This window comes from Rhinolophus hipposideros (genome assembly GCF_964194185.1).
Source record: "Rhinolophus hipposideros genome assembly, chromosome: 6".
In the NCBI taxonomy this organism is placed as follows: domain Eukaryota; kingdom Metazoa; phylum Chordata; class Mammalia; order Chiroptera; family Rhinolophidae; genus Rhinolophus; species Rhinolophus hipposideros.
Window position 1 is genome coordinate 46630638 of NC_138052.1, and position 24306 is coordinate 46654943.

General features: G+C 32.4%; 1 protein-coding gene across 15 annotated transcripts in view; it reads left to right on the plus strand.

The window, feature by feature from the left end:
• The window catches only part of PPIG (peptidylprolyl isomerase G), a 47561-nt gene that overhangs the window by 5221 nt on the left and 18034 nt on the right, over positions 1 to 24306 (plus strand). For 3 of the 15 annotated variants that reach the window (XM_081052423.1, XM_081052427.1, XM_081052417.1), the window contains exons 3-10: positions 7466 to 7513; positions 7837 to 7914; positions 8009 to 8083; positions 8498 to 8605; positions 9256 to 9300; positions 13437 to 13524; positions 17787 to 17816; positions 17908 to 18047. In XM_081052423.1, the coding sequence (XP_080908549.1) occupies positions 7854 to 7914; positions 8009 to 8083; positions 8498 to 8605; positions 9256 to 9300; positions 13437 to 13524; positions 17787 to 17816; positions 17908 to 18047 (547 nt within the window). In that variant the 5' untranslated portion in view covers positions 7466 to 7513; positions 7837 to 7853. Of the gene's footprint in view, positions 1 to 5916; positions 6027 to 7465; positions 7514 to 7822; positions 7915 to 8008; positions 8084 to 8497; positions 8606 to 9255; positions 9301 to 13436; positions 13529 to 17786; positions 17817 to 17907; positions 18048 to 24306 lie in introns of all 15 variants that reach the window. The other 12 variants (XM_081052415.1, XM_081052422.1, XM_081052425.1 and 9 more) reach the window with 6 other exon arrangements.

Below are 24306 nucleotides of genomic sequence, written 5' to 3' on the forward strand. Positions count from 1 at the left end.
ACCAGGAAATCAATTATAGAGGAAACATGTCCTTTTTCTGATTAGATGAAATCTGATTTCAGTAACATTAGAGACATACTATTGAGCCACCTTGTGTCACCATTGTTCTTCATTAGCTGTCAATAATAGATCATTTACATACTTAAGAGATTTGTGTAGTGCTGTTAATGATAATTTGCTATCTTTAATCTTTCTTGAATTAAGACATATTTGTCATTTCAGGAAAACTAATCTTAATCTATTTCTATGAAAAGTATCCTTATGTGGTGTATGTAACCTAAGTATAATAACTACTTACAGACATATACATTATAATCTTAGAAAGTTGTATATATATTTTCCTTTTTATTACGAATGTTTTCTTTATAATAGCAATTAGTATCTTTATTAAAGTAGAAAAATATACAGTCAGACAAAATCCCTCTCCCAGTCTTACAACCAAAAGCAGTAATGATTATTTCTTTACAATCTTATTTTTTTTTCTTTTTGTAAATCTTTGAATTTGAGGGTTAGGGGTGGTTTATGAGATTATAATGATATTGCATATGCTGTTTTATATCTTGATTATTTTAAACAAATTATGAGCATTTTCCAAATTATTAATCTTTGTAAGCATTGGTTTAAAAAACTATGATATTTTATTCAACCACAGGACATAATTAAACCATTTTTCATATTGAATATGTTGCTTCTGATAATATGTTAATAAAAGGAACAGTAATATGGCCAACTTTATACATGAAGAGTTTCTAAGTTTAGGGTAGTTCCTTACAGTAGATTCCAAGTAGTTGAATTTTACTGATTTAAGGTATAAACCAACTTAAGGTATAAAAACTTAAGAGTTTCACATATTGTTTCCAGAGGAGTGCTGTATTGGGAATTATTCTTTTAAAAGATCTTTGCTTATTTTGATAGGCAAGATATTATCTCATTTTATTAGTATTTTTAAAAATATTTTTTCTTGATTATAACAGTGGGTACTGCTTCAACTGTTGAAAAAATTTGGAAAACAAATACATAAAAATTATCCTTAAACCCGTGGCCCAAGTATAATCAATGTTAATATATTGGTAAATCCTATTTCTTCTTGCCTCTTATTTTTTTGAGATATAATTGACATATACCATTATATTAGTTTCAGGTGTACAACATGCTTTGACATATGTACTGTGAAATGATCTCTATCGTTAAGTCTAGTTAACATCCATCACCTCACATAGTTATAATTTTTTTCTTGTGGTAAGAACTTTTAAGATCTCCTATCTTACTTAGCAACTTTATATGGTACAGTATTAACTATAATTACCATGCTCTACATTACATCCTAGAACTTTGTGGATTTGAGTTTTTGTTTTTTTAAGATTCTACATATAAGTGAGATCTTAAGTATTGTAAGTATTTGTCTGATTTATTTCAGTTAGTATGATGTTTCCAAGGTTCATCCATGTTGTCACAAGTGGTTAAATTTCCTTTTTTTTATTGCTGAATAATATTTCAATGTGTATGCATATATTTTTTATTCACCTTTTTCAGATACTACATTTAAGTGAGATCATACAGTATTTTTCTTTGTCTGATAATTTCACTTAGCTTAATGCCCTCAAGTTCCATTGATGTTGTCTCAAATGGCAGGATTTCCTTTTTATGGCTGAATAGTATTCCATTATGTATCTCAATCACATTTTCTTTATTCGTTCATATGTTGATGGACACTTAGGTTTCTCCATCTCTTGGCTGTTGTAGATAACGCTGCAGTGAACATGGTGTAGTTATCTCTTCAACATAGTAATTTGGTTTCCTATCTTTTTTTAATGTGCATCTGATATGTGTAAAATTGGAATTTTACAGACACTACTGCTTACTAATTTGCTTTTTTCACCTAATATGAGTATTCTCTCATTCATGGGGAGTCTTTGAGAATTTTTAGTTTTCAGTTTTATTTATAACTTTTAATAATATTCATGTGCTATAAAATTGACGAGGTATAGGTTATACAGTAAAAAATCTTCTTACCCAATTTTCCCCAGCTACCTGTTTCCTCTCCTACCAGATGACTCTTTATTTGACAATGCCTCTGTATTATTTGTTTACTTAAAAAATATATCTACAAAGAAAGTAGTTTATACACATTTCTGTACCTTGCCCTTTTTTTCCACAGTTAACAAAATGTCTTGCAGATAGCTGTATGTGGACAGCTTCCTCTGTTTTTTATGCAGATGTGATAGGATTTATGTAACTTATCCCTCCTATGTGGACATTTAGGTTTACAGCCTTTTAGCTACTACAAATGATGGTGCCTTGAATAACCTTATTTTGCAAATGTGTAGGATATATATAAAATAAATTCCCAGAAATGGGGCTATTGAGTCGAAGAGTATTTAATGCATTCATAATACTTTATGATGTCTGATTAGCAAAGAACTATATCGATTTACTCCTTTACTAGCAGCAGCAATGTATTAGGTCAGTATTTTTTATTTTTGTCAAATCCATAGGTGAAAAATATTATCTCTATAATTTCAACATGTAAGAATATAATTTCCAATGGCACAGATGAATACCATCCATTTTATGAAGGTATCATTTATTTAACCAATTTCTATTACTGTACCAACCAGTTTGTTTTTTATTTCACTATTATAAAATGTACTATAGTGACAGTATATATGAATTTTTTATGCTTAATAGTTTAAAAGGATTTATTATCTACTTATAACATGTAATATTGGTATCTTTCATTTAATATTTTTTCCATGTTGTATTTAAAAGTTGTGTTTTCATAGGCAGCATAATAGTCCATCATAGGAACATTTTCTAATTTACTTACTTAATTGTGTTGGACATTTACGTTGTTTCTAATTATTCTCTATTATTAAAAAAAAAAAACAAGGAACATTTCATTTAAAATGGTTGCCTTTCTAGAGATTCTAAGAGACTGAATTACTAAAGTATTAAAGGTTAGAATGAATATGAATATATTCAAAGTCTTAGTCTATAATGCCAAGTTGCTTACCAGAATTGTTCATACTGTTTGTATTTTTAATTTTACTTTCTGTGTATTGTATGTTTATGTTCCTTTGGGTGGGCTTTCTGCTTTTAGTTGTTTGGTATATGGACCCTATGATAGTGGTTCTCAAAGATGGAACAAAGGGACAGTGAGAGTTTTCTTTGATCATCACTTGGAGTGATATTTAACAGTTAGGACCAAGGATGCTTAATTTTCTGCAGAAATTAGGACAGTCCTGGTCAGTGCAGAATTATCCTAGTGCCCCCATTCTTAAGCACTGTTCTACAGAAGAAAATTAATATATCATGTTTGTTGAAAAGATTTACCCCAATTTTTTACTTTCTAATTTTCCATTAATAGATATAAATTTTTTCATGAGGTCAAATTTGTTTATATCCATTATTTATTTCATTATTGTGAACCTGAAAATGTATTTAAATATCCAGAGTTTAGGTAAATGTTCACGTGTATTTTTCATAGTTTCCATTTTAGGGGATAGTTTTGTAAAAATAAAAATTTCCCAAGATCTTCTAGACTTGACAACTCTTTTGAAGAGTTTGTTTTACAGGTCTATATCTGTTGTAGAAAACATGGGAAATAAAAAAACTAAAATAAAAACCACCTATCCTTTTACTTAGAGGTAGCCTCTTAATATTTTCATGTATTTTCTATTTTATTTTACTATGCAGATATTTTTAAAATTTTATTAATTTAAATTGGGAAGCTAATACATGAATATATTGTCGCTGCAAAAATTCAAACCTTATAGTTAAAGCTAAAGACCCACATTGACTTCCATCCCTACTGCTGGTCTCTGCAAAGTACTGTAGGAGTTTTGGTATATATCTCTTAAGACCCTTTTGTTTATTTAGATACAGAGTATTATTTTAGGGTATAAAAAATACTTATGTGCAATTTTGCTTTTTTTTTTCCTTTTCAGTTAAATAGGGTTTTTTTTTGGATAATGTCTGTAAAGACTTTTTAAACTGCTGTGTAATATTAAATAGTATGTATATACCATAATTTATTCAGCTTTTCTCTCATTGTGGGACATTTTGGGTGTTACCTTTTTGTTGTTTTTGCAATATTGCAGAAAAGCATTTTCACACATGCCTGTCCTTTCATGTATGTATTAAGTTGCTGCAAAAGTATTTGCAGGTTAAAAAGTTAAAAATAATTGCAAAAACCGTTATTACTTTTGCACCAGTGTAATATATTCATTTATTAAATACTGGTTTTCTGCCGTAGCCAAACACTGAGGCACTAAGAATTAAGAGGTGATATGATATAAATTTCATATCATGGAATTTATATTCTAGTAAGAGAAATAGATATAAAAACTTGAATTTTTAATAAAATATCAAATAGCAATGAATGCTGGGAGGAAAATAAAGCAGAATAAGGGGATATAAAGTGGTGGAGGACAGGGGTTGCTCCTTAGAATAGTTTCCATGAGGAAGTGATACTTGAGCAATGACTTCAGTAAGTGAGAGGAAGAACCATGTTCTAAAGATCTGGGGTTAAGATCATTCCATGAAGAGGGAACAGCAAATGTGAAAGACTGGATGAGGGAATAGGGCTTGGAATGTTTGAAGAACAGCAGAAACACCAGCGTGTCGGAAGCAAGTTGTGAAGAATGTTAGATAAAGTCAACAGGAACTAAAATACTTAGAGCTGTGCTGTTCAGTACAGTGGCCCTGAGATACATGTGGTTACTGAGCACTTGAAATGTGGCTGGTCTAAATGGATAGACACTGGATTTCCAAGACTTAGTACCAAAAAAAGAATGTGATATATATCATTAATAACATCTTATGTTGATTATATGTTGAAATAACATGTTGGACATACTGAATTACATATATTATTAAAATTAACCTTTTTTTTTTACTTTTTAAAATGTGGCTACTGAAAATTTAAAACTACGTTATGTGACTCATATTTTATTGGTCAGTACTAATTTAGGGTCTTAAAATCCATGTTAAGACATTTTGATTAAATGTGATAGTAAGACATTAGAAAATATTAGGCAGAAGAATGATGTGATAAGTTTTGTGCATTTAAAGAATCATTCATTCTATCCTGGTTATTCTGTGGAGAGTAGACAGTACAGGACTAAGTAAAAGCAAGAAAACTAGTTAGAAGGTTTTCATCTGCAGTAGTCTAGATGAAACACGATAATGGTGAAAGACAGTGTGAACATTGGGATAATTTTTGAAGCTCGTGTCAAACTGACTTGCTAATGGTTTTGATAACGGGCTGTGAGGAGAATAGAACCAAAGATGATTCCAAGTTTTCAGCCTTAGCTGCTGAGTTGGATAGTGAAATATTTACTGAGTTTTGAGAGAATTGGGGTAGAGAAATATGAGTTTTGTTTTAGATATATTATTTTTAATAAAGTAAACTTGAAGTATAATGTAGCATATTGAGAAGGATGCAAATTCTAAGTGGACTGATGTTTTCCCAAAGTGAACTCACCTATACAAGTAGCACTCAGATCAAAAAACAAAACAAAGCACTATCCTAGTCGCTCCCACTTGTGCTCCTAACTCCATAAATTAGCGATGGTGTTCATTGCAATTTCAAAGGCCCAAAACTATAGGATTGTTTTCATTGTACTTCAAAATTGAGAAACTCAGAAAATCATGAAAGATTGTGCTATCTAAAAGATTATATATAGGTAATTAGGAATTATTTTCTGAGCTTTCTTAACTATTGCCTGCTTTTCATATTTGGAGTTTGTTTTCAAGAACACAAGTATATAGGAAATTAACTGTAGTCTTAAACTATTTGATGTATTTCGGGCAGTACTATATATATTCTCATTTTGTAAGGTAGAACTCTCTACCTGGGATATTGTAGTTAAAAAGATCTAGAGGTGTTTTTTTATTTTTTTTTTATTTTTTTAGGAAAATAAATACTTAAACTGCTTCTGAAACTTCCTCTATCGCCAAAAGTAGAGAATTTAAGAACGCCTACAGAAATTATTTAGAGGATAAAAGGGATAATTGGGTACTACGTAAGTAGTAATACAGTACTTTTCTTTAAGATAGTGTAGTCTCTTCAGATTTATGGATTCAACATATTCTTAATTTTAAATGTGCAGTAATTGAAATTCTGTACAAGTAAAAAACTTAATGCAACAAATTTGGCAAGATATTAGAATTGCTAAGTTTTTGTTTTGTCTCACTGTTTTCAGGAAGTCTATGTCCATAGTATGCTAGAGAATTCAAAGGTTATCTTTTTTGCTTTGTTTCATGTGAAACAAATTCTGGTATCAGATATCTGTTAGAAATAAAAAAATTAATTTCTGAGAAAATGGTATATTCTTCCTGTTTTCACTCAGTAATGCCAAAAGTGACTGTACCAGCAGTTGGATTCAATTTGAATGCAACATAATCTTATTTTGTATGTAATTTAATCTCTAATTCACATTAACATTAAACAAATGAATGAATACATGTAATTTGTATTGTTTCAAGTTATTGGTAACTTGGGCAGTCTTTGCTTTTATTGTTGAATATTCTGACTTGGGCTTTGTGGAGTTTGTAAAGTTGGTAACGGATGATGGGAGCTACGTGAACCAACATTTGGATAAAATTATGTTGAGTTACATAAATACAAATGCAAACAAATGAGTATAAGTAAAACCGGGGAAATGTGAATAGGATAAGTGGGTTGTATCAGTATTTTTATGCTTTTATGCTACAATTAATACTCTAGTATAGTAATACTAGAGTTTTGTAAAATATTACCATTGGGTGGAACTGGGTAGAGTACACATTGTATCTTCCTGTATTATTTCCTACAACTCTGTTGTGACTGGGTGATTTTCCCAATAAAAATTGATAAAGAGAGGATTGAATCTGTTCAGGATGGAGGATAATTGATCTTTCAAAGCCTCACTGGACCCAGGATATCATCATGTACTGCTTGCTGAATTACAAGCTCAAATACAGTTATCTTCAGGAAAGCATATCCATTTTAGTTAGTCTCTGTTTTGAGTGGATGTAACTGTCATTTTTATAGCCCATCATTTTTGTGTGCTATTTACACTAAGTGCCTTTGTTTCTTCTCTTCACCTTCATCCTGTCATTCCCCACCAGGTATTATGATTCAAACTTTTTCAGTCCTTAAATGCTTTATCAAGAAGAATGTCTGTTAAATAATAGCCATCTGCTATGTAGATAAAACTGTTACACAGAGTAGCCTACTTATTGGTGATTTTTGTGTCTACACTAACTAGCATATTAGTAAAAGCTATTACTTATGATCAGAAAATAGCCTGATATGTAAAACAATGTGCTTTTACTCAAAATGTAAATCTACCATGCATTGCTATAGTTAAAATATCCTACTTTCTTCCTTGATGATTTCTTTTTGGTGATTTTTTAAGGAATTTGATTGATTTTCTTTTTAAAACTACCATTTTAATTAAAACTAATTTTTGTTTTCTAGGAGCAAAAGGATTGGATCAGTTTGTCCTTGATTTTTCTCTGTTTAAAGGTGATTTACCTGCTGAGTTCACTAAAACAGACTTAATACAATTTTCTGTTTGGGGTGGCAATTTGTATTTGGTTGTTAAAATAGAAATTTAATTATATAATGGCTAAGCCTTTTCTTATATCTTTTCTATTTGTCTCACAAAATGAACTCTAATCTCTTAAAGAACAATCCATGTGATTTGTCATGGAAGTAAATATCATCAGAGGAAGTAAATACCAAAATAAATTCAAACTACATTTCTAGTTTATGCTCCACAGAGTATTTTTTCTGGAAATTTATGGGAAATCTTTGTCTGTTTGCCTGAAACAGTATTTTACTCATAGATTGAGTTATTGGAGCCATGGGAATAAAGGTTCAGCGTCCTCGATGTTTTTTTGACATTGCCATTAATAATCAACCTGGTAAGAAAATTAACGTTCCTATTTAACATTTATAAATGAGTGTTTAATATTTTAAATTAGTAAAGAAGTTTAAAACAACTACCTTTCTTTTCAGCTGGAAGAGTTGTCTTTGAATTATTTTCTGATGTGTGCCCCAAAACATGCGAGAACTTTCGTTGTCTTTGTACAGGTTTGTTGACACTTTCAATTGCCCTAATAGTAGTCCCACTTGACTATGGCTTGGTTTAATTTTTACTTAACACATTTTAGATTTCTTTATGCATATTACTTTTTTCTCTTAACATACAGATTATGCAACATTGACTAGAATGTGAAAGTAATTCTTAGAAATAATAGTTGTAATGGGATTTTATCTGAGATTGATTTCTACATTTTTACACTCCAGAAAAACATGGATGATTTTTAAATGAAGTTTTTAAAAAAATTACTGAGGGGAGTGAAAAATCCTATAGTTTAAAGAAATCTGTATAGTTCAAGAGAGGTATATTTTACAGAGTGAAAGCTTTCGTCATTAATTTTGCTTCAATACTACTTCCTTGATTTTCTTTCTACTAAATGGCCTACTAATTTTTCTTATTTATAGGTGAAAAGGGGACAGGGAAATCAACTCAGAAGCCATTACATTATAAGAGTTGTCTCTTTCACAGAGTTGTCAAAGATTTTATGGTTCAAGGTGGTGATTTCAGTGAAGGTAAGACTTTGGTTCCCACGAAAGAAAATCATATATTTTTGTTAAATATCATAGGTCTCAACATTAGACAAGTCTTAGTACAGTTTTCTTCTCACCCCACTTAATCTTTGGTCAAATAATTAGAAGTATAATTAGAAGTACTTATAGAAATACATAAAAAGAAGGAAGCATAGGAAATGCCACTTTTGATACATGAATGAATTTCAGAAATTTGCCTCTGGATAAAAAAACAAAGTATTATATTCATTTTTTAGTAACCTATCAGTGTATCTGTCTGCTTTTGTCACACCTAATAATCTTTATAGTATAGTTTTTACCGATCCTTTTTTATTAGACAAACATTGAAATTGTACTTTAAAGATACTTTGAACAAAAATGTCAGTTATTTTTAAAAACCTACATAATCATTAGAATCTGAACGTTCTTTTTTTCACATATCTTAATAGATTTTGTCATATTCTTACTATTGTATTACAAGGAAAAGAAAGTAAATTGGGATCTTGTCAGTATTGACTTTATGATTTGCTGTGGACCTTTGAGTATTATTGATTCAAAGTCATTCGATCACCAACTTTCTAAGAAGTTCAGGTAGCATATTCAAGGAGATTACTGTCTTGAGAGTTCTAAGAGTCCATGTTTTTCATTCTTAGGAAATGGACGAGGAGGGGAATCTATTTATGGAGGATTTTTTGAAGGTAAAAATGCTTACTTTTAAATTGTGTTTTTAATGTTTTCTACTTTATTCATTTGATTTTCCTCTTGAATCATTAAGATTATTCATTGAACAGTACCACCTATCTTCAACTATTCTGGAGGTTAATTTGGAAAAATTTTCTATGAAAAATTTTATAAAACATTTATAGATGTAGGATTTTTTTGTCTAGGACATCATATATCATCTTCAAGAGTTGCAATAATCTATAATAAACTCAGAATCATAGTGCTAGACTGGGAACTTCTATAGCATCTTAATCCTTTTTTAAACTTATATTTTCAAAGCAATTTTTAAAATTCTTTTTATTGAAGTGTAGTTGACATACAATATTATATTAGTTTCAAGCATACAACATAGTGATTAGACATTTAAATACCTTATGAAATGATACCACATTAAGTCTGGTAACCATCTGTCCCCATACCAAGTTACTACAATGTTATTGACTATATTCCCTATGTTGTACATTACATCTTCATAATTCATTTATTTTATAATGGGAAGTTTGTACCTCTTAGTCCCCTTTACCTATTTCACCTGTCCTCCTATATCCCTCCCTTCTGGCAACCATCAGTTTGTTCTCTCTATGACTCTGTTTCTGCTTTGGTGGTTCATTTGTTTTTCCTTATAAATTCCACATATAAGTGAAACTGTATGGTATTTATCTTTCTCTGACTTATTTCTATTAGCATAATACCCTCTATTTCCATCCATTGTCACAGATGGCAAGATTTCGTTCTTTTTATGGCTGAGTAATATTCCATTGTATGTATATACCATATTTTCTTAAATCCATTCATCTATTGATGGACACTTAGGTTACTTCAGTGTTGTAAATCTTGTTTATTGTAAATAATGCTACAGTGAACAAAGGGGTGCATATGTGTGTTTGTTTTTTCTTTGTTTGTTTTTTAACCCTAACCCTGCATATATGTTTTTGAATTAGTGTTTTTGTTTTCTTTGGATAAATACCCAGAAGTGGAATTGCTGGATTTTATGGTAGTTCCATTTTTAATTTTTTGAGGAACTTCCATACTGTTTGCCATAATGGCTGACCAATTTGCGGTCCCACCAACAGTGCATGAGGGTTCCCTTTTTTCACTTGTCATCCTTACCACTTGTTATTTGTTGCCTTTTTTGGTCTTTTTAATTTTTCAATTACAGTTGACATTCAATATTAGTTTGTAGTGTATAGCATAGTGGTTAGACATTTATATAATTTAATGAAGTGAATCTACTCAATTAGTCTAGTACCTATCTAGCATTATACACAGTTATTACAATATTATTGACTATATTTCCTATGCTGTACTTTACATCCCCGTGACTATTTTGTAACTACCAGTTTGTACTTCTTAATCCCTTTTCCTTTTTAACCTAACCTCTCTCCCATCTGGCAACCATCAGTTTGTTCTTTGCATCTATGAGTCTCTTTTTTGTTGTTGTTTGCTTTTTTTCTTAAACACAGCTGCTTTTTTTTTTGTTTTTTAACTTTTTGATTTATTTTAAGTGTGTTTTTCCAGGTGCTAAGACCAATATTTTTCCAGGACCCATCAAGTAGTTGTTTCAATCTAATTGTGGAGGGCACAGCTCACAGTGGCCCACCGTGGGGATCAAATCGTCAACCTTGTTGCTAAGAGCACAGGGCTCTAACCAACTGAGCCAACTGGCCGCCCCCTGTTTCTGGTTTTTTTTTAATCCAACCTCTCCCATCTGGCAACCAGTAATTTGTTCTCTGTATCCATGAGTCTGTTTCTATTTTGTGTTGTTTATTTTGTTCTTTAAGTTCTACATAAAAGTGAAATCATATGGTATTTGTCTTTCTATGTCTGACTTATTTCATTTAACATAATACCCTCTAGGTCTGTCCATGTTGTTACATGTTGTTTTTGATAATAGCCATTCAGGCAGGTCTGAGGTGATATCTCATTGTAGTTTTGATTTATATTTCCCTCATGATTAGTGATGTTGAGCATCTTTTTCATGTGTCTGTTGACCATCTGTACATCTTAGAATAATGTCTGCTCAGGTCCTCTGCCCATTTGTTAATCAGCTGTTTTTTTGGTGTTATATCAGTTCTTATATATATTTTGTATATTAAGCCCTTTTCAGACATTTCATTTGCAAATATGTTCTCCCTTTCAGTACGTTCCCTTTTTGTTCTGTTGGTTTTCTTTGTTTTCTAGTGCAAAAGTTTTTAGTTTGATATAGTCCCATTTGTTTATTTTTGTTTTCGTTGCCTTGACTGTGAAGAGAGACTCCAAAAAATAGTGCTAAGACCAATGTCAAAGAGTTTATTGCCTATGTTTTCTTGCACAAGTTTTATGGTTTCTGCTCTTACATTTAAGCCTTTAATCCATTTTGTGTTTATTTTTGTATGTGGTATAAGAAAGTGGTCCAGTTGCCTTTTTTTGCATGTATCTGTCCAGTTTTCCCATTACCATTTGAAGAGACTGTCTTTACCCCATTGTATATTATTGCCTTATTTGTCATAGATTAACTATGTAAGTGTGGGTTTATTTCTGGGTTCGCTATTCTGTTCCATCTTTATACATGTGTGTGTTTGTGTCAGTACCGTATTGTTTTGTAGCTTTGTAGTATAGTGTGAAATCAGGGTGTGTGATACCTCCAGCTTTGTTCTTTCTCAAGGTTGGTTTGGCTATTAGGGTCTTTTGTGTGTGGTTCCATACACAGAATATTCTAATTCTGTGAGAAATTCCATTGGTATTTTGATAGGGATTGCATTGAATCTGTAGATTGTTTGGGTAGTAAGGACATTTTAATGATGTTACTTCTTCCAGTCCATGAGCATGGTGTGTTGCTTTCAATTTCTTTCAGTGTACAGGTCTTTCACCTCCTTCATTAAATTTATTCCTGGGTATTTTATGCTTTTTGATGAAGTTGTAAATGGGATTGTTTTCCTAATTTCTCTTCCTGATAATTCGTTGTTAGTGTATAGGAAAACAGCAGATTTCTGTATATTAATTTTGTATCCTGGAACTTTACTGAATTTGTTTATTCTGATAGTTTTATTGGTAGAGTGTTTAGGGTTTTTAATATGTCGTCTGCAAATAGTGATAGTTGTACTTCTTCCTTTCCAATTTGCATGCCTTTTATTTCTTTTTCTTGACTAATTGCTGTGGTTAGGACTTTGAATACTGTGTTGAATAAAAGTGGTGAGAGTGGGCATCCTTGTCTTGTTCCTGATCTTAGAAGAACAGCTTTCAGCTTTTTACCATTAAGTATAATGTTATCTATGGGTTTGTCACACATGGCCTCTATTATATTGAGGTATGTTCCCTCTGTGCCCACTTTGTTGAGAGTTTTTATCATAAATGGATATTGAATGATCTTAATCTTTATTAAAGAAGATTTTACAGTTTTTCTTAGAAACGATATCTACATTTTTATTGGGCCAATTTTTCTGTGATTTTTTTTTAAACTCTTTGATATTCTAAAATTTGGCTATGATGTTTTTCCCAAGTTTAACTTTTCTCTCTGAAATTTTTTTTATTGATCTGAAGATTATTTGAAAGATTATAAGCATGTGATCATAGAAATAACTTCATATTTCCCATCATTCATCTTTGTTATTCACTGAAATTTTGTTTCATATTCCATTTGCTTTGTTCTCATTCTGATCCACGATTGGAAGGCAAGCTTCTCTCTTTACAATAAGTGATGCTGTGACAGAGATTAAGTTAATGAATGCCTCTCTGTGCTCAGGGTATGTGCCTTTTTGTGCTCAAAAATGAAACAAATGAAGTATAAAAGAATCCTATCTGGATTCTTTTCCTTTTAAGGAGTTTCATTTTCTTTAAATAAGCAAAGAAATTTGTATTGTCTTTTCCCCCAAAAAAATGTAAAGGACAAATGTAAATGGAAAGAAAGGGAATTGATAAGTAGTTGGATTTTATAGCAAGAGATTAAAAATTAGAAATGTATTAATCTGAAAAAAATGGAGGAAGGAATTGGTTAACATTTGACTTTTCTTTTAACCTGACATTTATATAAATTTTGTCTGACACTAAATTGCACATGATATGAACACAAAATGATGTGGGGTTTTTTGGAGTTTATGCCTATATTAAAACTGAAAACTTTGCTTCCCTGTAGATGAAAGTTTTGCTGTTAAACACAACAAAGAATTTCTCTTGTCAATGGCCAACAGAGGAAAGGATACAAATGGTTCACAGTTCTTCATGTAAGTATTTATGATTTGATGGCTTAAAATATCCCTATTTTGGTGTGTCTTTTCTCTGTGTGCCTGCCATCGATCACTAATAAATAGAAGAAGGATTCATAAAGGGATAATTTTCGAAGGAGGGAGAACAAAGAATTGTTGAAGATTGGGAAATTGTTGAAAGGGGAGTTGAACTGTAGGGCTAAAGTTTTCAAATGATAAAAACTTGTCAAGAGGACACAGGAGCCAGTTTGAAGGGGTGGAGTTCCCAGTGGCCAAATTAGGACAATTTGACCAACAAAATAAATAATGATAATAATCAGGTTATAAAATAAAACAAATTCAGGAGTCCACACAGATAGAAATAATAACTGAGTGAATAACAGGGAAAAAGAAAAGCTGTTCCTTAGAAGAATGTCAACTAATAAATGTAAAAGGACTGATAGAATTAGAAAAAAATGACCATTTTCCAATCATCTAGTAAATAATGATTCAGGAAAGAATTGTCTATTATCCTGGTAAATTTAGAGGACATATTTAACAAGGAATGAGGTATTTACATAGAGACTCTCTCCATAAATTAATTATAAAGAATAGAAATACAGTCAATCCTTATTATTCAGAGATTCTGTATTTGTGAATTTGCCTACTCACTAAAATAAATTTGTAACTCCAAAGCCCATACTGCTAATGTTTTCCAATTCTAACTACAAAAAAAATTGTGACCAGGACTCTTGTCAGCAATGCATATTTTTATCGTGTCCTGTGGGTACAGATTTGCTCTTTCCTTCAAGACCCTTAAATTCTTCTGGTCTCAGAAGAACTTAATCTGTCAGCACTGTGTGTATTATTCTAATGTTTTTCTATTCCATATTTATAACTATCTTCTTTAACAGTTAAAAACCTGGCTCCCATTATCTTCAAATTTTCTACTCATTTGCTGAATCCTAAAATAAAAAATTGCCATCCTATACCACTGTGAAAAGGAACTTATTAACTAGATTTCACTGTTTATAGCTATTTTTGTGTTTAGACAGAGAATGATATTTAATTAAAATATTATGTTTAAAAGTTACTTGGGTTAGTAATTTTTGGTGTGAATTTTATATGGTCTGATTCAGAACATGGTGTATATGATGTTTTATTCTGGAAATCACTCCATAGATAAAACGTTCTCTTTTTTTTTTTTTTGTACCTGTATAATGCTCTATTATGTGTATATACTGTAGTATATGGGTCTTTCTGATATTTTTAAATGGAAACAACTACCATGTTTGTTGTAGAAAAATTAGACCCCACAAATAAAAAGAAGAAAAACACTCCCATCCCCAGAGCATCTTCCTAATACAATAAAAATGTAGGTAGAATGTTGCATGTAATCTGTAATCAACTTTCAGATATAATACACATTTCTTTGCAATCACTAAACATTAATCAACACTTTAATAACTACATGTTAATTTATTGTTTGAATGTACTGTGCTTTATTTAATTAACTTTTGTACATTTGTTTTGTTCCCATATTTCAAAGTGCTACAATGAACATTGTGCCTATTATTTGATGCATTTTAATTATTTCTTTTATATAAGTTACTAGAAGTTTACTTAGTGAAATGATTATACATTTTCAAGCCTTTCCGTGTGTATTGCTGCTTTGACTTTCAAAAGGAAGTACAGTTTAGTATTAGCAGTAAGTGCCAGTTTCACCAGATCCTTAGCAACACTATTATCATTAATTTTTCTTTAAAATCCTTCCTGTGCTAGCTGAAACCCCTATGTTAAGTTCATATACTCTTTCAAGTATATTCTCTGAATCTTTCTTATAAGTGTTAATTTCCTCTTACCTCTGTCCATTTCTAAATAACCCCTCTCTACTTCTCCTGTGTTCTATTGTTTTTTCTTTAAAGGAAACAGCTTCAGTTTTTTTTTTTTTTTAGAAAGTAACTTCTTTTTTTTTTTTTTTTTTTTTTTTTTTTTTTTTTTTTTTGAGAGCCCACTGGCCCATGTGGGAATCGAACCGGCAGCCTTCGGAGTTAGGAGCACGGAGCTCTAACCGCCTGCGCCACCCGGCCGGCCCACAGCTTCAGTTTTTAATCGTTAAATTTTTTTTATCTTGGTAACATACATAAAATTGACCACTTCACCATTTGTAAGTGTACAATTCAGTGATATTAAATATACAGAGGGTGCCAAATATATATATACATTTTAAGAAAGGAAAAAATTGTATTAAAATTATAATACTCAACATATACCGATAACAAAAGAGGCATGCATACAAGTCATGTGTATACATTTTTTTGGCACCCCTAGTTTTGAAAGAGCTTTGTTAACTATCACCACTATTTCCCAAACCATTTCATCATCCCAAAGACTTACCATTTTCCTTTTCCCCCACCCCTGATAACCTCTATTCTATTTTCCGTCTATGAATTTGCTTATTCTAATGGAATCATACAATATTTGTCTTTCTGTGTCTGGCTTATTTCACTTAGCATGTTTTCAAGGTTCATTCATCACATGTATCAAAACTTCCTTTTTATGGCTGAACATCACTTCATTATATATATCTACATACCACATTTTATTTATCCACATTCATCTGTTGGTAGACATGTGGGTTGGTTTCACCTTTTAGCTATTATGAATAATGCTGCAAAGAATATTGACATACACATTTGTTTGAGTCCCTGTTTTCAATTCTTTTGTGTGTGTGTGTGTGTGTGTGTGTGTGTGTGTATATAATATATATATGTATATATATATATATATATATCTAGGAGTTGAATTGTTGGTTCATGTATTTTATGGTTAGCTGTTTGAGGAGCTAACCAAACTGCTTTCCACAGTGGTTGTGTCATTTTATATATCACCTGCACTGTATAAGAGTTCTTATTTTTCCATGTCCTCATCAACAGACTTTTTCACCAATCTGAGAATGACCATGAAAGCACTACAAGTATTGCTTTAGGGGTTACAAATTCTAGTGAGCAAGTAAACTTGCAGATTCGGAATCTCTGAAGTGAGGAGCAACTATATGTAGATGCAAACTAGATAGGTAGGTAGGTAGGTACGTGGGGGGGGGGAGATACTGAACATAATAACGTAATATAAATACGTATGTGGCGAACACCTAGGTTTTTACATGTCTAGATCGTTTTAGCAAGTTCAAGTGAGCATAGCTTTTGATACTGAGAAAATAATAATAGGTATTTTTAAAGTAAGGTGAAGTTTTAAAAATATATGTACGTGTTAGAAAATTTTTTAGTAGTATTGTGTGTGATTTAGCCAAAGGTTAAAGTCTTTTTGATGAGATTTTAAAAAAATAATAAATCTTATGGAGTGCCCATCTTCAGTCCACGGTATCAGTATGTCCTAGCAGCTACTCAGGTATCAGTGTTCTTAACTACAAAGCTTTAAGGCTGGCATGGAGAAAGAAAGGATTTTTTAAAATTGCTTCATTTGCGAAAAAAGACTTGCTGCTTATTTTGGGTTTTGTCCAAAGTTTTAATCAAGATCTTTTTCTTCAACATGATGCTTATGTCAGGGTTAACAAACCCAAAGGTCTATAGTTCTTAGGCAACTAATATAAGCAATAAAGCCTGCTGGGACAAGAAACTAAATTGTTAATCCCTGTACTAAAGAAGACGGGATTCTGAGCCTGGCCAATGTGTCATGTGCCAGGTGCTACATCGTCCACGTTTCCAAAAGGTCTGGAATCTGGATTTTTGTGTAAAAGTATCCAAAATTTAAAATATTGGCAGCTAATTTAAAAATTTATAAACACTATATGGATCATTTTCAAAAGAAAATGTGAGGGCCATCAGAATATTATCTGTACTTTAACTGTTTAAAATGTTAAGATTGAAAACACTAATGTTAAACCCATAAACTGGTGAAATGGTTTGATAAATTATCGTATGTTCATATAATAGAACATTATACAACCATGAATGTTCAGTGAGAACCCAGTCACATGCAAGAAACATAGGTGGATAGAAATAACACCAAAAATTTCAACTTTAATTACTTGTGCGTTTTCAACAATGTGTAGATATTAACTTTTACAATCAGAAAGTTTTTGAAAATTCGTTATGTGGAAAGCGTCTTACATTCTCTTCTACTTAAAGTTAAGGTAATAAGATTCTATTATGTTTAATATATATGATTTGTTTGTTTGCAACTTTGTTTCCAATGCAGTTATTTTCTTTTCCTTTTTAGAGATGCTAACTTTGTTTTTCTCTGACTTTGTTTTTATTCTTCTGTCTGATGATTCCCAAAAGAACAACGAAACCAACTCCTCATTTAGATGGGTAAAGATTATTTTAATTTATTTTATAACCTACTTTAAATTAATATTAAAATAAGAAGCTTTTATTTAATCATCTTTACTTGACTCTTTAGGCATCATGTTGTTTTTGGACAAGTGATTTCTGGGCAAGAAGTTGTGAGAGAGATAGAAAACCAGAAAACAGATGCAGCTAGCAAACCATTTGCTGAGGTGCGGATACTCAGCTGTGGAGAGCTGATTCCCAAATCTAAGGGTAAGAATTACGTATTTCTGATAATTCTTATGCATATAAAACTAGTGGGGATATTCTAAATAGTTGGCATGAAATTCACATTAAAATGAAAATATAAGGCTTTTATGTTTTTAATATATTTTTGTGTGTTTTAAATGTGTTTTATCTTCATACTTGGTTCATTTACCACAGAACCACTTAACTTTTTCTTGTTATTAATTTGTAGTAATTTGTCCTTCTGCTTCCACTTTGTTTTGGGGGTTTTTTAAAAACTGTAGTTGTCCAAATAGTGTGGACAATAAATACTCTTCTAAGGAAAAAGATGATGGAAAGAAGATGACAATTGAAGAAAATAATATAGATTAAGAAACTTCAGGGGAATAAATTATTTACCCTTAATTCACTGCTTAGATTCAGAAGCATCTGGCATGTTTGAGAAACTTCGTTTACTTAGACCAGACATTTGAAGTTAACATTAATATTTTGATATGATATTATCTGAAATGTTAAGACCTTTGTTTTTAGTAAATATGTGTCTTTATATTACATATGAAATGTGTAACTGCTACCATTTGTTACAGATACTGGGTCTGACATTCAAAAGTAACGGGATGAGATTACATTCAAACCTGTGTAGAAAGCAATAAAATATTAAATTGACTCTTTGTATTCTTCCTAGTCTAGGGACCAATAATATCAGTACTTAGTTTTTCATAGTTAACAAAGGTGAGAGTCATCTATAATCTTACTGATCCTCACAATACCCCTATAATATTATTTCCCCTATTTTACAGATGAAGATATATTTACCACATCAGGGAACTAAGCATCAAACCCAGTTTGCTGCTTCCAGATCTAAAGTGCTTTCTGTTATGTGTTGCTAATTAAATGAAGTCTTTAACATTCCTTTCAGAATTGCCCAGAGTAGAACATTGTATTCTCAAGTTTGAGGCATACTGATTTGCTCTGTAACATTTAGAAATATGCACATTTTGATTTGTTTTAATTTAAAAAGACCCAGGATGGTCAAAGAGAAAGCTTATGTTTAATTTTCTGTCTCTGCATTCCATTTTGATTCTGATGATTTTCTTCTGTCTCATATCAAATATGTACGTCATAAACCATTGCAGGAATATGCTGCAGCTCATAATGGGAATGTTTATATAGCGTCTTCGTGTTCATGCGTCTGGCTATCCTCATTTACAAACAGCACATGTAATGCATGCTTTGTGTTCCTGAAGATACAGTAAAGAATGAGGTGTTATTGAGTATCTTACATTTAAAATTTATTTTTTAATTTGCAATTACAGTTGATATACAATTATGTGTAATTTTCAGGTATATAGCATGGTAATTAGACATTTATATACATCATACATTAAAAAAAAAACACTAAAACGCAGTCTGTATTAATGTTTGCAAATTTTAGACCCTGAAAGTACTGATCTTTAATTCTTCAAAGTGTTGTTGTACAATTGGAATATTTTAGTTTAAGGCATTATTTCTTCCCACATCATCTAGAAAATCTTCCTCTTCTGTTCTCTACATAACTTTTTTTTCTTACATTTTGTAATCTTTAAGTCTCTTGTGTTAGGGTCTGTTCTCTGCTTATAAAAGTTAAACATGCTGTGCGGTTTATATTTTTAGAAAGAGTTTGAGGTAATAAGCTTACATTTTAAACCGTAAACAGCTATAAACTAGTAAATTTGGTGTAAAGATTCTTTTGGTATTAAAAGATCAGTGTTTGAATATTTGCTGAAAGGATGACAAAGTAAATGAACATCACTCTTTACATAAGATTTATGCCTTTATAATGTATTTTCACTTGAAGAGAATAAATGGTAATTTTGCCCGTGCTGTTGTGGTCAGGAAGTTGTGCTGAAAGTTGATGTGACATCTTAGTGTATGTTCCTCAGACTTGCACGAAGGAAGCAGAGTATGTTTCAGCAGTTGGGGAAAATGTGGCCCCTTATTAGTATCTGCCTAGGAGCTCCTGCAAAGGTCCCATTTGTTTTGAGCGGTACCTCCCCTGCCTATGCTATTCTGAATAATACTGGAAAGAAAGAGGAAAAGATCTTTATGTTTGAGATCACATAGTTTGGTACTTATTTTACAGTCCTTCAATTACCATTCAGAACATTAGTTGGAATGGATTTTGTCATGCATTTATGTAATCTTTTTTTAGGCAGAGCTGTGTCCTTACATCCATTTTAAAAGTTTCATGGCCTCCTTACAATTTTAAATCAGGAACCGTCAAAAAGCTTTGTGCAACACTGTGGAGTTCACCATCATTGCAATTAAAACGTTGTGTGAGAGATTTACACCCCAGTTTAAAAAGGAAAAAATACAGAATCTTTTTTTTTCCCCCCCTAACTTCCTGAAAGAAAACAAAAAGACTTCTGAAGAAATCTGACTGTCTCGGCCCACTTGTATGTGGTCTTGGTGAGTCTGGGCAACTTTCATGGGCCTTTCTTCCTCTACTTTTGCAAGATTGGACATTCTGCTTTTTGTGGCTATTTGAATGTGCCTAAGAAGGTTCAGAATCTGAGAGAAGAACCTGCCGACAGATGCAGAGATGGAACAGTGGAGGCTAATAAAACTGTAATACTTCCCTACACAGGCCGTCAAGGGGCAGAGTGGGGGATAGAACACAGGTCTCCTGAGATGGAAACTACTACCTTGATTAAGGTACTTCCTGGTTTTTCATGAGTTGGCATGACTTCAGGTCATGCTGGTCTTTTCAGGATTCATTGCAGTTGTTTAAAGAGAGATCTGTCCACCTTGGCCATACAACAAGAGATGGGGGTCATTGCTGTTTACAGAGAAACAGAAGTTCTGAGTTATGGCAATATGTAGTTATATGAGCAGAAATTTTGCATATACGTGGCAGGAAGCAGATTGGTTGGCAATATAGAAAAAAGCACAATAGAGGAAGCCGCTGGTGAATCTTGTACTCAGGAGACTGTGGAGAAGAATACCAGAGACTCATTTCTACGATGAGAGGATCCCATTTGTGTCCTTATTCTGGAATTAAGAGCCAGGGTGATGCTACTTTTTACTGGAAAATAGTGGGATGTTTAGAAACTATTTGAAAAAGGAGACCAGTAACATAGAATGAAAATATCTAAAGGAGACCTATTTTAGGAATAATTCTCCTTATTTCAAATTTTATTTTCTTGATGGCCTAGAAATTTTCTTCAATATAAAGTTTTCATGTGAAATTCATTGGTATAACATTTATAGATCTCAAATAAAAAACTAATGAGGCAGCATTTTCTCACCTTCGATTTTTTACAAGTAAAATGTTCAGCACTTACAGAGTTTGTTGTTAAGTAAAGTCAATGCCTATTTAATATTAAGGATTACACCACACCCTACCCCACCCCACCCCCAAAGAAGATCCGTGAACAGGTTTGGGAAATACTTCTACGTAGTAGTGATAAGCAAACTACATAATCTAAAATAAACCAGAAATGGCTGAAGAGTTGGAAGTGCTAACTCATTTGTAATTCCTTTTCATCCATTTTGATTCTTAACTTGCATTGTGGTTTTGCTGTTAGTTTGCTTTTGTATGCTTGTAAAAGATATTTTGAAACAGATTTTGTGTATGTGGTTAGGCAGGAGATAGGGTTTTTTGGAGCAAAGAGTGAAAGCAATAGTTGTCATCCTTGGAAGTTTTAAAGTTTCTTCAGTTTTTAAATGTAATACATTCATTTGGCTCAAAATTTAGAGTATAAAAGGATAGTCAGTAAAGTCTTCTTTCCATCTCTGTCCATCGTTTCCCATTTCCACATTTTGTATCATTCTACAGGTATGTGACTGTTGATCATGTAAGATTAATTCCTAGAAATGTAATTCAGATTATAGGGGTCATGGATTTGTAATTTTGGTAGACACTGCCACTAGAGTATAGGAAAATAAAATTTCTCTATACCCTTTGTAGAACCACACATTATCAATCGCTTTTATCGTTGCCAGCCTAAAAGGTATTTTTTTCAAAGCTAGCTTAAATGGGCATTTCTCTAAGCTGTTTAATGTTAGCATCTCTTAGAGACCCATTTATATTTATTTTTATATGAACTGATTCTTAATTTTCTTTACCCTCTATTTGAACCCATTCTATTACTCTTTCTTCCTGAAATTCCAGCCTCTTGTTGTTTTCTGTTTGGAGGACTTTCTTTTGCTCTTTTTTTTTTTCTTATTGGGGAACAGTGTGTCTCTCCAGGGCCCGTCAGCTCCAAGTCAAGTCTTTGTCCTTCAGTCCACTTGTGGAGGGCGCAGCTCAGCTCCAAGTCCAGTCACTGTTTTCGATCTTAGTTGCAGGGGGCACAGCCCATCATCCCATGTGGGAATCGAACCGGCAACCTTGCCAAGAGCTCGCGCTCTAACCAACTGAGCCATCTGTCCACCCCTTGCCATTTTTTTAAGGGTAGGTCTGCTGGCAGTGAATCGACCTAGTTTTCTGAAAATGTCTTTATTTTGCATTCATTTGATGAATATTTTCACTGAATGTAGAATTCTGGGTTGATATTTCTTTCAGCACATAAAAATGTGTCATGCCACTTCCTTCTGGCCTATCTGGTTTCAAATGAGATGTGTTTTGTCTTTCAAATTGTTGTGCCCCTGTAGGTAACTTACTATTTTTCTCTAGCAGCTTTCAGTATTTTATTTTTGTCTTTCTTTTTTAGAAGTTTTATTTTGATGTGTCTTGGTGTGGGTTACTTAAAGTGTATCCTGTTTGAGGTTTGCTTAGCTTCTTGAATCTGTAGATCTGTACTTTGGGCCAGATTTGGGAAATTTTCTGCCCTTCCTTTCCCCCCCGACCCTCCACAGTTTCAAACTTTTTCTCCTGGGATTCTGATATCACAAATGTTAGATTTTTTGTTTATTCTTCCACAATTCTCTCAGGCTTTGCTCATTTTTTGTTTATTTTCTCTGATGTTCAGATTGGGTCATTTCTATTAGTCTGTCTTCTGGGTCACTGACACTTTACCATCTCTACTCATATTGAGCATGTTTAGTGAGGTTTTTATTTTGGTTATTGTATGTTTCTTTTCATTTGGTATTTTACATCATCTTTTTTTCTGAGTTTCTTTTCCACTTTTTGTTCATTGGCTTAAAGAGTTAATAATCGATTGTATTTGGAAATATTTTTAAGATGGCTTCTTTAAATTCCTCTTCAATTCCAGTATCAGTCTTCTGGATGTTGGCATCGTTTGTCTTTTTTTATTGTCTTTTCTCATTAAGCTGCAGTTTCCCTGGTTCTTAGTATTATTAGTGATTTTTTTTGTTTGTTTGTTTGTATCCTGGACGTTTGGGGTATTATGTTATAAGACTCTTGATTCTGTTTATGTTTTCTGTTTTAGCAGGCAATCACCTTATTTAGGTTTAACACGTAGGTCCTGGCCTATCTTTGCGGACTGTGGTTTCAATAATTAAACTTTCAGAGCCCTTGCAGTACTATTCAGTTGTGCTTTGTTTGTGTGCTACCCAGAGCTTAGCTGAAAACCTGGATGCTATTAACAATGCTGTTTAATTCTCAAACCTTTTGCCATATTCTGATCCCCAATTTCACTTGGTGGTCTTCCCAGGACTTCATATATAAGTTTAAACAATCTATTTCTACAGCTTCCTTCTCTCTTGAAATCCATGCCACTTGCCAGTGCAGGGAGGGGCACCAAAACCCAGGCTTCACATTTGGTCTCCACTGACATCACTCTGCCAAGGAAAGGGGGGAACATGCTTGCTGTCACGGGGAAAGGGGGTTGGTGGTGGAGTAATAGGTATATTGAAAATCCAAGTTCTCTACTTTGTCTCTGCTGACACAACTGAGGAGTGGATATCTTTTTATTTTCTTGGTATTTATTTACCTAGAGTAGGGCAAGTGTTGGTAACGAATATTTAAGGATAACACCAGCCATTCTTCCCAGTCTTTTCTCTGGAGAGAGCTTTTCTTGGGGCTTTTGAAATTGTGTCCCATTGGCCTTTCTGAATTTCAGGCTTCCCCAGCATGAAGTCAAGGTTATATGGAAGGCAAATTGAAACCATCATGTCATCCTCCAGAGATCCCTGGCCATTTTGCCTTCTGTTTTTCAGTCTTATGTTTGTTTTTTTGCATTATGCCTAAGGTTTCTACTTACACTTGGCCGGTTAGAGAGAGATGACTCTATTTCATCTTATACAGAATTGCCCCATTCCTTTTTTGAAGCTTTTTACCTTATATAAAAAGCTGCCCTTTTTAAATCCAAAATCTACTCATCCTTAATTTAAGCCTATAAGG